Here is a 12,075-nt window from a genome sequence, read left to right on the forward strand (position 1 = left end):
CAGGGGAAGCACTCATTTTGAAGAGAAAAAAAAAAAAAGCAAGCCAGCCCTGAAGCTTCTTCCCCCAACCCTCCTGGTCTTTCAAACTATGGGAAAAGGAACTAATATTAGGAGTTATCCTTCCTCAGCACTAGCTTAGGCCCTACACAGTCAACACCAAAACAGCCTCTTCTGTTGAGGATTTTAAGTGCTTTGCAAACATTAAAGTCATGGCACGAAGCCAGGGCTGGGTAAAGAGGAAAGTAGGCCGCCTGGCCTTACAGACCCTGGCCACTGGGCTGTGATGTAGCTCAATGGAGAAAAGCACTTGCCTAGCAATGTCTTGTGTTCAATGCCTGGTACCAAAAAAAGAAATAATTAAAAAAAAACAAAAAAAACAAAAAAACCCCTGCAAACAGATCCAGACCACTGGGAAATCACTCCTTGCTGATTGTACCACTATAATAGAAACTTGTTTCTTGTGGCAATCTTATTGTGCAGCTTAGCTTGTCCTGAAGACACACTTGGCAAGGGAATTTTTGGAGAAAACTTGGAACAGGAAAACAACGTCCAGAAATTAGTTATTACTTGACCCCACTTAGACAAATTTTTTGTTGTTTGGTCTAGGAGCTGTCGGCCCTGAGCTCTTCGGCTCAATGCTACCATTTGAGCCACAGCACCACCAATGCTACTGGACTTAGTTTCAGAAGTAAATAGCCGGAGCCTTGCATAGCGGGGTTTGATTCCCTTAATACCACCAGCTTGCAGTTAAACACAGAATCTGCTAACTTGTCAGTTCTAACAACTGATACAAGATCATCTTCTGACCATAGCGAACCTGTAAGGCCTGCTGCTCCCTTGAGCTGAGTTTGGCATAGAGTTCCTTATTACTAAGCACATCTTGGTCAGCTTTTAGGTCTGTGGCATATGTCTGCAGTGTTAACAGAACACTGTCTCGAAGAAGCTTTCTCCATGATGCTTGGAGTTTCGGGATACTGGCGATTGACAAGCTGCTTTCGCCTTCACTCTCCCCCCAGCCATCCTGGTCTTTACACTCTCTGAACTCGTCAGCAGGCATACACAGTACCTAAGATGAAACCATGGGCCCTTTGATTATCTTAACAATATATGTATTATTAGCACATCATGGCCATTCTCAGCTCCTTACCCTAAGTGTGGTGGTCAGCTCCTCTTCAGTCAGCACTTCTTCACGCCCGATCACAAAGGCTCCCTCCTCCCCTACCATCTCCAGTTTGCACAAGAAATCCCAGCGCTCGTATAGGAGGAGCCTTTCAGACACGCTTTTCACTCCTGTAGATAAAATAATTGATGGAAATGGTATTTGCTGACATTTCTAAGTCAATAGTTAGCAAAGTTTCTACAGCCTGTCACGGCTGAAGACTGAGTTAACAAAACCCTGGGGGCCAGGAGTGTGCTAGTGATAGAATGCTTGCCTAGCATGCACACAATCCTGGGTGGGTTCAATTCCTTGGTACCATATACACAGTGCTGTGGCTCTAATAGAGTGCTTGCCTTGAGTTCAAGCCCCAGGACTGGTAAATATATATATGTACAATCTTTAAAAACTCACCCTGGAATGCAGCTTCACGAACAGTCACCATCTGAATGTCAGCGGTGTCATCTGTGTTGTTAGGATATGGTTCAACAAAACCATACATATGAATCAGTTGCCAATTAGCCATTTGCCCATAAGTGTTGAAAATCTCATGGCCTTTTGGAATGGACTGAGTAGACACCATCTGAAGATAGTCCTGGGATGAAAGAGAGACTCTAGGGCCAAGCCCTTCCAAGGCCCTCACCCCCTAGGAAAAGCTTCCTGTTGGTGCCTGAGGCTACATGTACCATTCTTCTAAACCTAGTGCCAGTTAGGTCCTGCATGGTAGAATCAAATGGGTAAGACCAACTCCATGTGTTGTTAGGAACCTCAGTCACCTTCAGTGTTTACAAAATGCTAGCTTTTCAAAATGAACAGTTAAAGGCTCAAGCCTTTAATCCTACCTTTTTGAAGCCCTGGAGGACCTCCATTTTAAGCTAGTAAAAGAAATAGCCTTGCCAGGTACCTGTGGCTCACGCCTGTAATTCTAGTTATTCAGGAAGCAGAGATCTAAGGATCTTGGTTCAAAGCCACCCCCAGGCAGAAAAGTCCCCTTGAGACTCTCCCCCCTGAAGCTTAAACTCAGGCTAGGCACTGTCCTTGAGAGCTTTTGCTCAAGGCTAGCACTTCCAGCCTTTTCTGTGTATATGGTACCTGAGGATCAAACCCAGGGCTTTGTGCATGCTTGGCAAGCACTCTACTACCACTAGGCCACAGTCCTAGCCTGAGACCCTTATCTCCAATTAATGACTCAAAAACTGGAAGTGAACTATTGCTCAAAATGGCAAAGCAGCAGTCTTGAGTTAAAGAGCTCAGGGACAATGCCAAGGATCCAAGTTCAAGCCCCATGACCTTCCAAAAAGCTTCATCTGGTAAACTTGTTAAGGAAGTGTAGCCTAGCCTTGAACGTTCAGTTCTCCTGGGTGCTGAGATTATAGGCATCTTTACTTACAACTTCTGCTATAGAAGTGATACCATTCTTAAAAGAGGATCGGTTATCTTATAACTCTGGCTAACATTCCTATCCTTCTGTGACCACAGTGGCAGACTGTTGTCCACAAGACCAACTGGACAGTCAGCAGGGAATGGAACATGTACTCTAAATGCTACTTCAAATATCTGTCAAAGAAGACTGACCCAACTTTTTTTTTTTTTTTTTTTTTTTTTGTGCCGGTAGTGGGGGCTTAAACTCTGCTTCCCAGCTTTTTGCTGTTTAGACAAAAAAAATCTATGCTGGCTTTAAACTGCGTTTCTCTGCCTCCACTGTAGATAGGATTGCAGGCATGAGCTACTGGCATCTGGCTTCCACAACTTAATTTCGAGCTTTAATATATTCAAACAACTTTTAACACAAACGTGAGTACCAAAATACACAATAGGTGAGAGCCACTCACTGCAGAGTACTCTAGGTTGGCATTGTGATTGGCTACATGGTTCAGGATGTCTGCCGCAGGCACCATCACAGGAGAGTTTGGCTCCTCTTCGTCCTCGTCCAGTGGTTCTTGAAAGCTGCCACAGAGAGAACTCGTCTAGAGCTGAAGACTGGGGGTGGACTTTGCTGCTCCACCCTCTTCCACCCCTCACGAGGTCTAGAGATCATTTTACCCACTGACCTATAGGCCATCACCACGGCCACCAGTTGGTGATAGAGCTCCAGGGAGCGAACCTTGGGGCTGAAGAGATCAGGGTGGGCTTCCATGAAGGGCAGCACGACGGAATAGAACTCGCTGCGGATGTTTGCCAAATCCTTCTCCACCGCCTCGGGGACACCTGTGCCCTGCAGCAGGCGCTGCCGCTCCTCCTGCGTCCTGCAGGAACAGCCGGCCCGGCTCCCTTCAGCGCCCCGCACCTGGTGACCCCGGCAGGCTCGTCGGAGCAGGCGGAAGCCGCCCTCGGCTCTTACCAGAACATGGGGTGCTCCAGGCGGCCCAGTTCGGGCCAGAGAGCAAAGTAGGGGCTCCAGTGGGAGGCCGGGGCCTGCAGCTCGTGGAGCAGCGCCAGCAGCAGCGGCACCCAGCCCGAGGGGCTTTGCAGCGCAGCTCGCTCTGGAGAAGACGCAGAGTGAGGCTCGGGCGCGCCCCGGCTCGCCCGCCCGCCCGGGGCTCCCCGCGCCCGCCCGCGCGCCCACCTCGTTCCAACAGACCGCCGATGGAGCAGGTGTGCGGAGACAGGAGCGCGGCCCGGGGCACCGCGAACAGCAGCTCTCCGGGCTGCAGGCCTTCCTGAGCCACCATGCCGTAGCCGGCCACAGTCCCCCGCCGGCTCACCGCCACCTGCCGGGGAGGCCGGGTCAGAGCAGCCCGAGCCCCGCCGCGTCCGTCCCGCCGCGCCGTTCGCTCACCTTGGGACTCAGCTTTAGTCCGACTCGCCCGCACCAGCGCAGGAAGCCGGCCACGGGGTCGGAAGCCGGCTCCTCGCCGCCGCCGCCGCCGCCCGCCGGCCCGCCGACCTGGGAGAAGGGAGCCCGTGACACGGCCGCGCCCCGGAAGGCCCGCGGGGGCTGGGGACGCGTGCGCCGGAGAAAAGGGGACCCCGGCGAGGGCTCGGAACCCGCGGGGCGGGGTGCCGAGCCACGCTCGGGGTGGGCCCGCCCCGCCGCCCTCCACTCACCCGCGGGCGCTTGGCCGGCGTCGCCATGCCCCGAACGCGCGCGGCCCGGCGCGTCCACGCCGCAGTCGGCAGCGTCGGCGGGCGGAGCCCGGGACACGTGTCCGGGAAGGGGCGGAACCGGAACCGCCGCAGGGTGGGGAGAGGGAGGGCGGGGCGGGGCCTTGCTTCCAGGGAATCGTTCCTCGAACTGACCTTTTCGATTGCGGCGTTTTCAATCAAGTTGAGCAAACCTGCGTGAGAGAGCGAGAGGGCCCCGTGCTGCCCGGGCCTGCGCTGAGCCTGGGACTTCCCTCTTCTCTTTAAAAAAAAAATGTGTTTTCCCAGTCCTGGGGCTTGAACTCAGGGCCTGAGCACTGCCCATGGGCTTTCTCAAGGCTAGCGCTCTACCACTTGAGCCATAGCACCACTTCTTTTCTGTGTATGTGGTACCGAGGAATCGAACCCCGGTTTTCATGCATGCTAGGCAAGCACTTTACCACTAGGCCAAACTCCTGGCCCCAATAATTCTTTTCTGAAAGTTACCTCTGTAGGGAGGATATACTTAGGGGAGTCCTTTGAACGTCTAAAGTGCTACTTATCAAAATGAACTCCAGGAAGTGGAAAGATTTTATAAGGGTGAGAAAAGGGGAACGCAAGAACAGAGGGCGGGCAAATGTAATTTTGACTCAATACACATGATGTAAGAAAATGAGCTATGTAACTTGTGGGTAAGGACAAGGGAAGTGGGTGAAAATGAAAGAATCACTGCACTCATGAACTGACTTACAGAATGGTAAGTCTCTTTGTACTAAATCATCATCATCTGTTCCTTTAGCAGCTGACACGTGGGAAGGACTCAGTACTTATCAGGTGAATACGAAGACAGTGGTTAAATGTGGAGATGAAGCATGCTGTTAAGGAAATGAGGTATGTCAGTTATCTCATGATGGTGGACAAAAGGAGTGACTGCAAATAAGCAAATAAACTTTTCACAACATCAAAAAGAAAAACCAGAAAAAAGAAAATGAGGCAGCAAAGAGAAGATTATGGGCATGAGCCAAACAATGCCAGCAATGCCAAGAGTTAACCCTCAGTTTGACCATTTATTAAGCCAAATTCCTTATCTTTCAGTTCAGTGTCCTCAGCTGTGAAAGAGATATTGCCCCCTGCAGAATTAATGTTAGGATTAGTAAGACTCTATGTGCTGAGTGCTGGAAACAGATCCCGTCCTCCCATGGCCCCTTCCCTGAACCTAAGGCCAAACAGCAGCCTCGAAGACTCCATCTAGCATCATCACACGCAAGCTCTTCTTAGTGTCTTTTATTAGTTTGTCAGCACAATCAACTCGCTCTACATACATGAGTGTTGTTACACATTTTGTCATCTTAAAGCCTCAGGACGTCAGCCACCATAATACACGGAATTAGGCTCTTTGTACAGAGAAGAAAGTAATGAACTCCACTCAAGTTCACCTTGGTCAAAGAGACAACCTCCAATAGAAAGCCACACACGGGAGGACTCAATGTACATATATATATATAGTGTAGTTATTTATAGATATCTCATCTGAAAGAACACAGCATAAAAGAATCAGATACTCGCAGTGCTATCTACAGTAAGAGGGATTAAGTCTACCAGTTTTAAACAATCACATTCAATATTCAAAGAAAGCACATGAGCAAACAACTGATGACAGAATACACTCCGCCCAGCTCTAGAGCAGTCTAGTAATGGCTTAAAAGTACAGAAGGGGGCAGCCTGTGCCAAGATGTGGAGTTAAGTGATCTATTGGCCTCAGAACACCCCTTCCCCCCCAAAAAAAAAGCCCCACACAAACCCTGCCCTCTCCCTTATGGCCCCCTTTTTTTTCTTTCAGTGTTCCTTGTTTGGGGGATTGTGGCAATGGACTGAGAATCAGAGACAAGGGTTCTGTTTGGAGGGCCTGGGAGATTCTCCCTGGTTCTTGGGGAGCAGAGGGCACAGTCCTGGGCTGCAGGAGACAGGAGTGTATGGGAAGTGTACCTCACCCTTATTCAAGAACTTTTCCCATGCAGGACGCAGCAAAGCCCAGCCTACTCCAGTGGGCAGAGGTGGTGATGTCTTGTCTTGAACCAGATCTCTCCATTAACTTGTTTCCCCAGTGATGGAGGCAGGACTCACTGGCACAGCTTGACCAGGGCTTTGCCAGGAATCACCAGGTGACTACCAAGTGAGCTGACCTCTGAGGCAATGAGGGCATCAGCAGGACTCTCAGTCACCTGCCATTTCCACAGATCTTTCCACAAATCTCTCAGTGGCTAACCATGAGCAATCCCTCTGTCCCTAGTCAGGTCATTAGGAAGACAAAAGCAGGTGATTTCTGCCTGAGACCCCTGGCTCCGGATGCAACAGGGCCAGAGGGTGGCTGAAGGTGTAGGGAGTGAGGAGCCGGGAGAGGGAAGCACTGGACTTTGTCCTGGGGTTACCTCAGTCCCAGAGAGCACCAGGAAAACAGCTGTCCCTGTCACTGCGCCCCCTTGTGGTTGCCATCCACATGCTTGTCACCTGTATTACAAGTCTGACCGGTGTGCTTGGTGGTGGAGGGGCTGAGAGGAAGAGGCCTTCGGAGGACCAGGGCTCCCTGCTGTACCCCACACATCAGAGACTGAGCTCAGCACCCAGCATCTCAGAACTGCATCCCACCTTCAAACCTGCCTGCCGGCGGTCTTTCTTCCTCCTCCCCATGCTCTTGCTGGATTCTGTTCTTAGGGGACCCCGGCCCTCTCTGAGGCTCTCCCCCACAGTGCAGGGGGGGGCACATGAGCCAAGTGAACACACAGGGGAAGATGGGTTGGGGGGAGGCACCCCTCAAACGGTCTCAGACTGTTCTACTGCAAGCATCTACGTTGGATCCCCTCCTTTTTGTTTTTAAACAAAAGAAAAATAACCTTCGTCTCCTCCCCTTAACCCTTACAAAAATAAATGAAAGGAACGGCGAGCGGGCGCAGGGACGGCAGGGGGATCCGACGAGGCGGCATCTTGAGAGGCGCGCGAGCTTCAGCAGGACACCTCCATGGTGTGGTTGACCTGGCCCAGCCCCTCACTGCTCTCTGAGTGGGTGCAGGCCTGCGGGCGGCTGCCCTCCACCGAGCTGGCACTGGTGAGGGACGCGGTGCGGGAGCGTGCCAGGCGGGTCATGCTGGCGGAGGGCACTGTGGACGCAAATGGAATCAGTGTGAGGACCAGCAGCGGGAACTGGCGCCAGCGGGTAGGAAATGGATGATGCAAGCAAAGCAGTCAGCAAGACCCAGCCTGACCATGACACAGAGGCTCATCCACAGCCATGGGACTGGCATGGGTTCCACCAGGCCTGTGGCATGCAGAGCCGGCAGCAGGGAATGAACTAAAGGGGCTTTGGCCAGCAAGGTCCTGGAGGCCAGGGATGGACCAGCTATGGCTGGGACTGGGTGGGCAGGGAGGGCCTCTGTGAAGAGGATGGTGGCTGGGAAGCTGGATTGCTTCTCTAACGAAGACATGGCTGGCGTCGTGGCTCCCAGCTGCCTTGGATTCTGCTTCTGCCCTCATTCAGGGTCCTGTGGCCTGAGGAAGTAACGCTACCCTTCTGAACTCCACCTGCTGGCTAGGCCGGGGCCACGCACGATGCCTGCAGGCTTGGCCTGACTACATATGAGGAGGTTCTGCTGCTAACTCACTCCCAGAGCTCTGGAAAGCCCCACAGCCTGTAGCAACTCAGCGGCAAGGCCAATCACGAGCCCCCAAATGAGACACAGCCCACAGTGGTTCTGGGTCTGTGGATGAGCTGGAATCTGCTGGGGCTGTGAGTTGAAAAGGACAGAAGATTGTGTACACCACAGCAAGATGCGGCCTGGCTGCAGCACTGCACAGAGGGAGCAGGGGAGAGGCTGGGAGGGAGGTTCATGCATCAGGAGAGGGGCCATGGGGCTACCTGCTCCTCCACTCAGCCTTCGATCCTTCAAGTATGCAACTAAGAGAGAAGACAGCCAGAGAGGAGAGTGGGGACAGGGAAGAGACACAGATCAGGGTGGGACCAGGACTGGGAAAGAGTACTGGGATAGGCCGAGGAGATAAGACAGATGGACAAGTACAAGGAGGGCTGGCCCTCAAAATGCCCAATCAGGTCAGGCTGCCAGAGTTCCAGCCCTGATCCTCAGCAGGGGCTGATCTCAATCTGGCCTCTGGGAGCCCTAACAGCAGAAGCTGGACTCTCACTGTACCCTCTCCCCCTCCAGGCCCATATCCTACCTCCAATGCCCAGGCCATTATAGACGCTTGCTGGGTCCATATACAAGATGGGAGAGGCCTGCAAAGCTCTAAAGTCCCTCCCCACCCCTGGGCTGCCTGGGGAGTGGCAGTGGGGAGGGGGTCTGCCAAGGCTGCTTACTCATCTCTGTGCTCACACAGCTACATCGCTTGCACAGGACCCAGCCTCAGTCCCTGGCTCTACCTCCCTGCCAACCTTGGCCTCTCTTTGCTCTCTTTCTTCCCAGAGAGGCTGGGCCCCGGGGGGGGGGGGGGGGGGGGGGGAGGGGAACTCCAGCCTGCCCCATTGGTGCTCCACTGGAGGCACAAGGCCCAGGGTTTAAGTCTGTGGGGGCTGGCCAAGAGGGCAAAGGGAGGGAGCAGTCTGCTTCCTGGCCTGCAGGCACCATGCCCAGGTTCGCCATTGCTGCCCAGGGGGAAGTCTGGGTACGGGAACCTTGTCCTCCTGGCCTTCAACTCAGATCCTAACACTCAGAGGGGAGTCCCCACTTTCCTCCCCTGTTTCCCAGACTCCACACCCAGTCCTGTGGTGGCCCTGCGTGAGCACCACCTTCCATCTGTGACATGGGGGCTACAACAAGTGTCCTTCCCATCAGGCCCCATGCTGCCCTCAATAGTGCCTACATCCCGGTGAGTACCTTAGAGTGTGGGTGGAGTCTGGACAGCAGAGCCCAGTGTGGGCCCAGGCAACCCAGAGCTCAGGATAGCGCCCCCACCCTCATGCCTTGCCCCTGTCCAGGGGGGTAGGGGATCACTTACTGTATCCCATGCCTTGCAGGAAGTATTTGAAGGCCTCAGTCAGCTTCCCTGGCTGCAGGGGGGGAGGCGGGGGAGACAGTCACAGTCACATACTTTGATTGGCTGTCTGGGACTCACAGGGTGAGTCCTTCCCTCCCTCCCAAATGCCCAGCCTCACCCTGCTGGATGATATAAAGGCAGGAGGGCTAAGAATCTCACCTGTGTGACTTGGGGAAGGCCCCCAGAATCCGCCATCTGCAAGAGGAGGGACAGGGTGAGCTAAGGTTGCTACACCGGGCCCACCTGGCCAGGCTTTGCTGGCCAGACATCTGGGGCCCAGGCAGGCCATGCCCGCCACTGAACCCAGTGTCTCTGGGGCACAGGAAGGTCTCACCTTGAGAAAGGTTGTGGAGGTCGGGTCCAGTTTAGAGTTGCATTCAACCTGTGGGACAGGAGTCAGCTGCAGCAACAGCCCTGCTCCCTGCACCACTGCACGTGTGTGTGTGTGTGTGTGTGTGTGTGTGTGTGTGTGTGTGTGTGTGTGTGTGTGTATACACGCTGTAATGTAGGTCTGTGCCTCAGAGAGAAGGCTGGGGGTGGGGTAGAGTGGGGTGGGGGCAGATGCAGGCAGAGGCTGCCCCTCCCCCAGGCCTTCTCCCTGAACTTCCACGTGCTGCTGGGCCTTAGCAGACCCCAGGGGACCTGAGGCCTCACCACCTGCAATGGCAGTGTCTGGGTGACCCAAGTGCGCTCCCCTCTTTCCAGGCCCCATCACTTGCACCATGGAAGTGACCAGGCTGGAGTGGCAAGATGACAGGGAAGAGGGGAAGGGTACCCTCCACCACTTGTCCCTGCAGGCCACATCCAGAGCTGGCCCGGCTGCCCGCATCCAAAGGGCTCCTGGCCGTGACTGCCTGTCTGGTCCGGGACACAGCCACATACTCACCACCCCCTCCTCAGCAGGGGCATTGTCGCCCACCACCAGCATCACAGGGCAGCTGTGGACACAGAGGGAAAGAGCTGTGGGGCCTGGCACAGGGCACAGGGCACGGGCACGGGCGGGCTGTGGCTGCGGGCACTCACCGGAGTGTCTTGGCATTGGGCACCGTCCCAGGCCGGTTAATGTCCAGGTCTCTTCGGCTGCAGGGGAGCAGCAGAGGGAAAGGTGAGCCAACTGAAGACTCATTAGGAAAGGAGGGGCGAGCCCTCCACTGCTGAGTGCAGGGGCTTTCCTCCAGCCCTCCAGTTCCCTGTGAGTCCTCAGAGCAGCACGGCTGGCTGCTTTGTGGACGGCGGGGAGGCAGCCCTGAGCTCTCCCTGGGTTTTAGCACTGTGCCCCCGGCAGAGGCTTGCCAAGTGCTCACACCTGGGGCTCTCTTAGTCTCTATTGTTCTCCACCAGGTGCCTAAGTATTTACAGAGGTAAGAGAAGGAAGGCAGGGGGCTGTCTCCCCCCAGAGGCCACCAAAGGACGCCAAAGAGCCAGCGAGCAACCTCACCCCAGCTTCTCCTCACCTCACAGAGGTCAGCGCCCAGACCCCCAAGGTGGGGTCAAGGGGTCCTACCACCCCAGTGTCCAGCCAGCAAGGGAGAGGTGGAAGAACTTACAGCCCTGCTCCCTCTGATCCCCCCAGGAGGCTGCGAGCCCCACACCGGAGGTGAGCCTTCTCCTTGCTCGCGCCTGGGACAGCCAGGGGAGGGGCCGGGCGCCCCGCAGAGCTCGCCACACACGGTCCCCCCACAGTCTGCACCTGTTGTACATGTTCCAGAAGAGCTGCAGGTTGGCCTGGTTCACCACGTTGGAGATCTGCTGCCGGTAGCTCTGCACCAGCTCTGTGTTATTCACCAGCTCCTCCTGGCCCAGCAAGTGGGGACGGGGCGGGGGGGGGGGGCAGAGAGGCTCAGAGAGGCTCTGAAGGTGGTGTGGGAGGGTGGGGGAGCCTCTACCCCCCCACAAATAACCACAGAGTTCAGCCACCTGCCTGCTGAGTGGGGACGGGGCGGCCCAGTCCACTGCATCCGCAGCCCCCTTACCTGGCTGAAGAGGTGGGAGAGCACGGTGTCAGGCAGGGTGCTTGTCAGGCCCGAGAGCTGTGGACAGTGGGGAAAGCTGGCTTGAGGGGGAGGGGGCTCACTGATAGGAATCTGCCATCTCAGAAAGTGAAAGCCCCTTTCTCCCCTCCCACCCGCCACAGGCAGGCACCTGATTGCCTGAGTTCCCCAAAGCAGGCCACACCTGGCTAAACCTGTCCTCCGTGGGCTTGCACAACGGGCTTCCCAAAGCAGGCCTTCATAAATTACTTCAGGTCCCCTCCAGCCATCTGTCCCTTCACCCCTGCCCCCGAGAGCGCTTGGGTGTCTCCTCGTCCTGGTGGCATCCCTCTTCAACACTGCATTCAGGTTGATCTAGTCTGTCGAGGTCGCGTCTCTGCCCGCTTTCTGTCCTCTTTTCCCCACACTCACCTTGGTGGCAGCCCAGTCAATCCAGCCTTTGCCATTGGGATCGATGTTCACCAGCACCAGCCCCTCCACCAGGTCAGGGAAAATGAGCTGCAGGGGACCAGGAGAAGTGGCTGGGTGAGAAGGGCGGGGCAGGGAAGGAAGCTTCCCTCCTCCCCATCTAGGAAACTGTCAGTGTAGTCCTAATGCCTGGAACTGAGCCCCCTTTGTACAACTACTCAGTGAAAAAACAATATTTAAAAAAGAAATCGCGGCCCTGCCTTTCTCCTAGAGGGTTGGGAAGGTGGGACTAGGGGGAAGCATGCAAGTCTTCAAGAGGCTATGAGCCAGCTGGCTGTAGTAGCCTTGCTGGCCTGTGATTTACTCTGCAGGATGCGCGCACACAGGCCTACAGGTTCCCTGTAGCAGCGGGAG

At 55.0% G+C, this 12,075-nt stretch overlaps 2 protein-coding genes across 6 annotated transcripts in view; both read right to left on the reverse strand.

Moving 5' to 3' along the window:
* Positions 1–59: 59 nt before the first annotated feature.
* Positions 60–4,038, reverse strand: Setd6 (SET domain containing 6, protein lysine methyltransferase). Its single transcript, XM_090357548.1, has 7 exons — positions 3,723–4,038; positions 3,498–3,639; positions 3,208–3,402; positions 2,989–3,103; positions 1,571–1,751; positions 1,148–1,290; positions 60–1,066 (listed from the first exon to the last, which is right to left on the reverse strand). The coding sequence occupies exons 1-7, from the start codon at positions 3,826–3,828 to the stop codon at positions 764–766; spliced, it is 1,185 nt and encodes a 394-aa protein (XP_090213674.1). The 5' UTR covers positions 3,829–4,038; the 3' UTR covers positions 60–763.
* A 1,450-nt stretch (positions 4,039–5,488) lies between these two features.
* The window catches only part of Ndrg4 (NDRG family member 4), a 39,156-nt gene continuing 32,569 nt past the window's right edge, over positions 5,489–12,075 (reverse strand). For 3 of the 5 annotated variants that reach the window (XM_090357551.1, XM_090357549.1, XM_090357552.1), the window contains 10 exons: positions 11,665–11,751; positions 11,236–11,292; positions 10,953–11,056; positions 10,286–10,342; positions 10,149–10,200; positions 9,597–9,644; positions 9,422–9,457; positions 9,224–9,275; positions 8,130–8,168; positions 5,489–7,374 (listed from right to left, as the gene is read on the reverse strand). In XM_090357551.1, the coding sequence (XP_090213677.1) occupies positions 7,220–7,374; positions 8,130–8,168; positions 9,224–9,275; positions 9,422–9,457; positions 9,597–9,644; positions 10,149–10,200; positions 10,286–10,342; positions 10,953–11,056; positions 11,236–11,292; positions 11,665–11,751 (687 nt within the window). In that variant the 3' untranslated portion in view covers positions 5,489–7,219. The remainder of the gene's footprint in view (positions 7,375–8,129; positions 8,169–9,223; positions 9,276–9,421; positions 9,458–9,596; positions 9,645–10,148; positions 10,201–10,285; positions 10,343–10,952; positions 11,057–11,235; positions 11,293–11,664; positions 11,752–12,075) is intronic. The other 2 variants (XM_090357550.1, XM_090357553.1) reach the window with 1 other exon arrangement.

This window comes from Megascapheus bottae, chromosome 24 (genome assembly GCF_031878675.1).
Source record: "Megascapheus bottae isolate mThoBot1 chromosome 24, mThoBot2.hap1, whole genome shotgun sequence".
In the NCBI taxonomy this organism is placed as follows: Eukaryota; Metazoa; Chordata; class Mammalia; order Rodentia; family Geomyidae; genus Megascapheus; species Megascapheus bottae.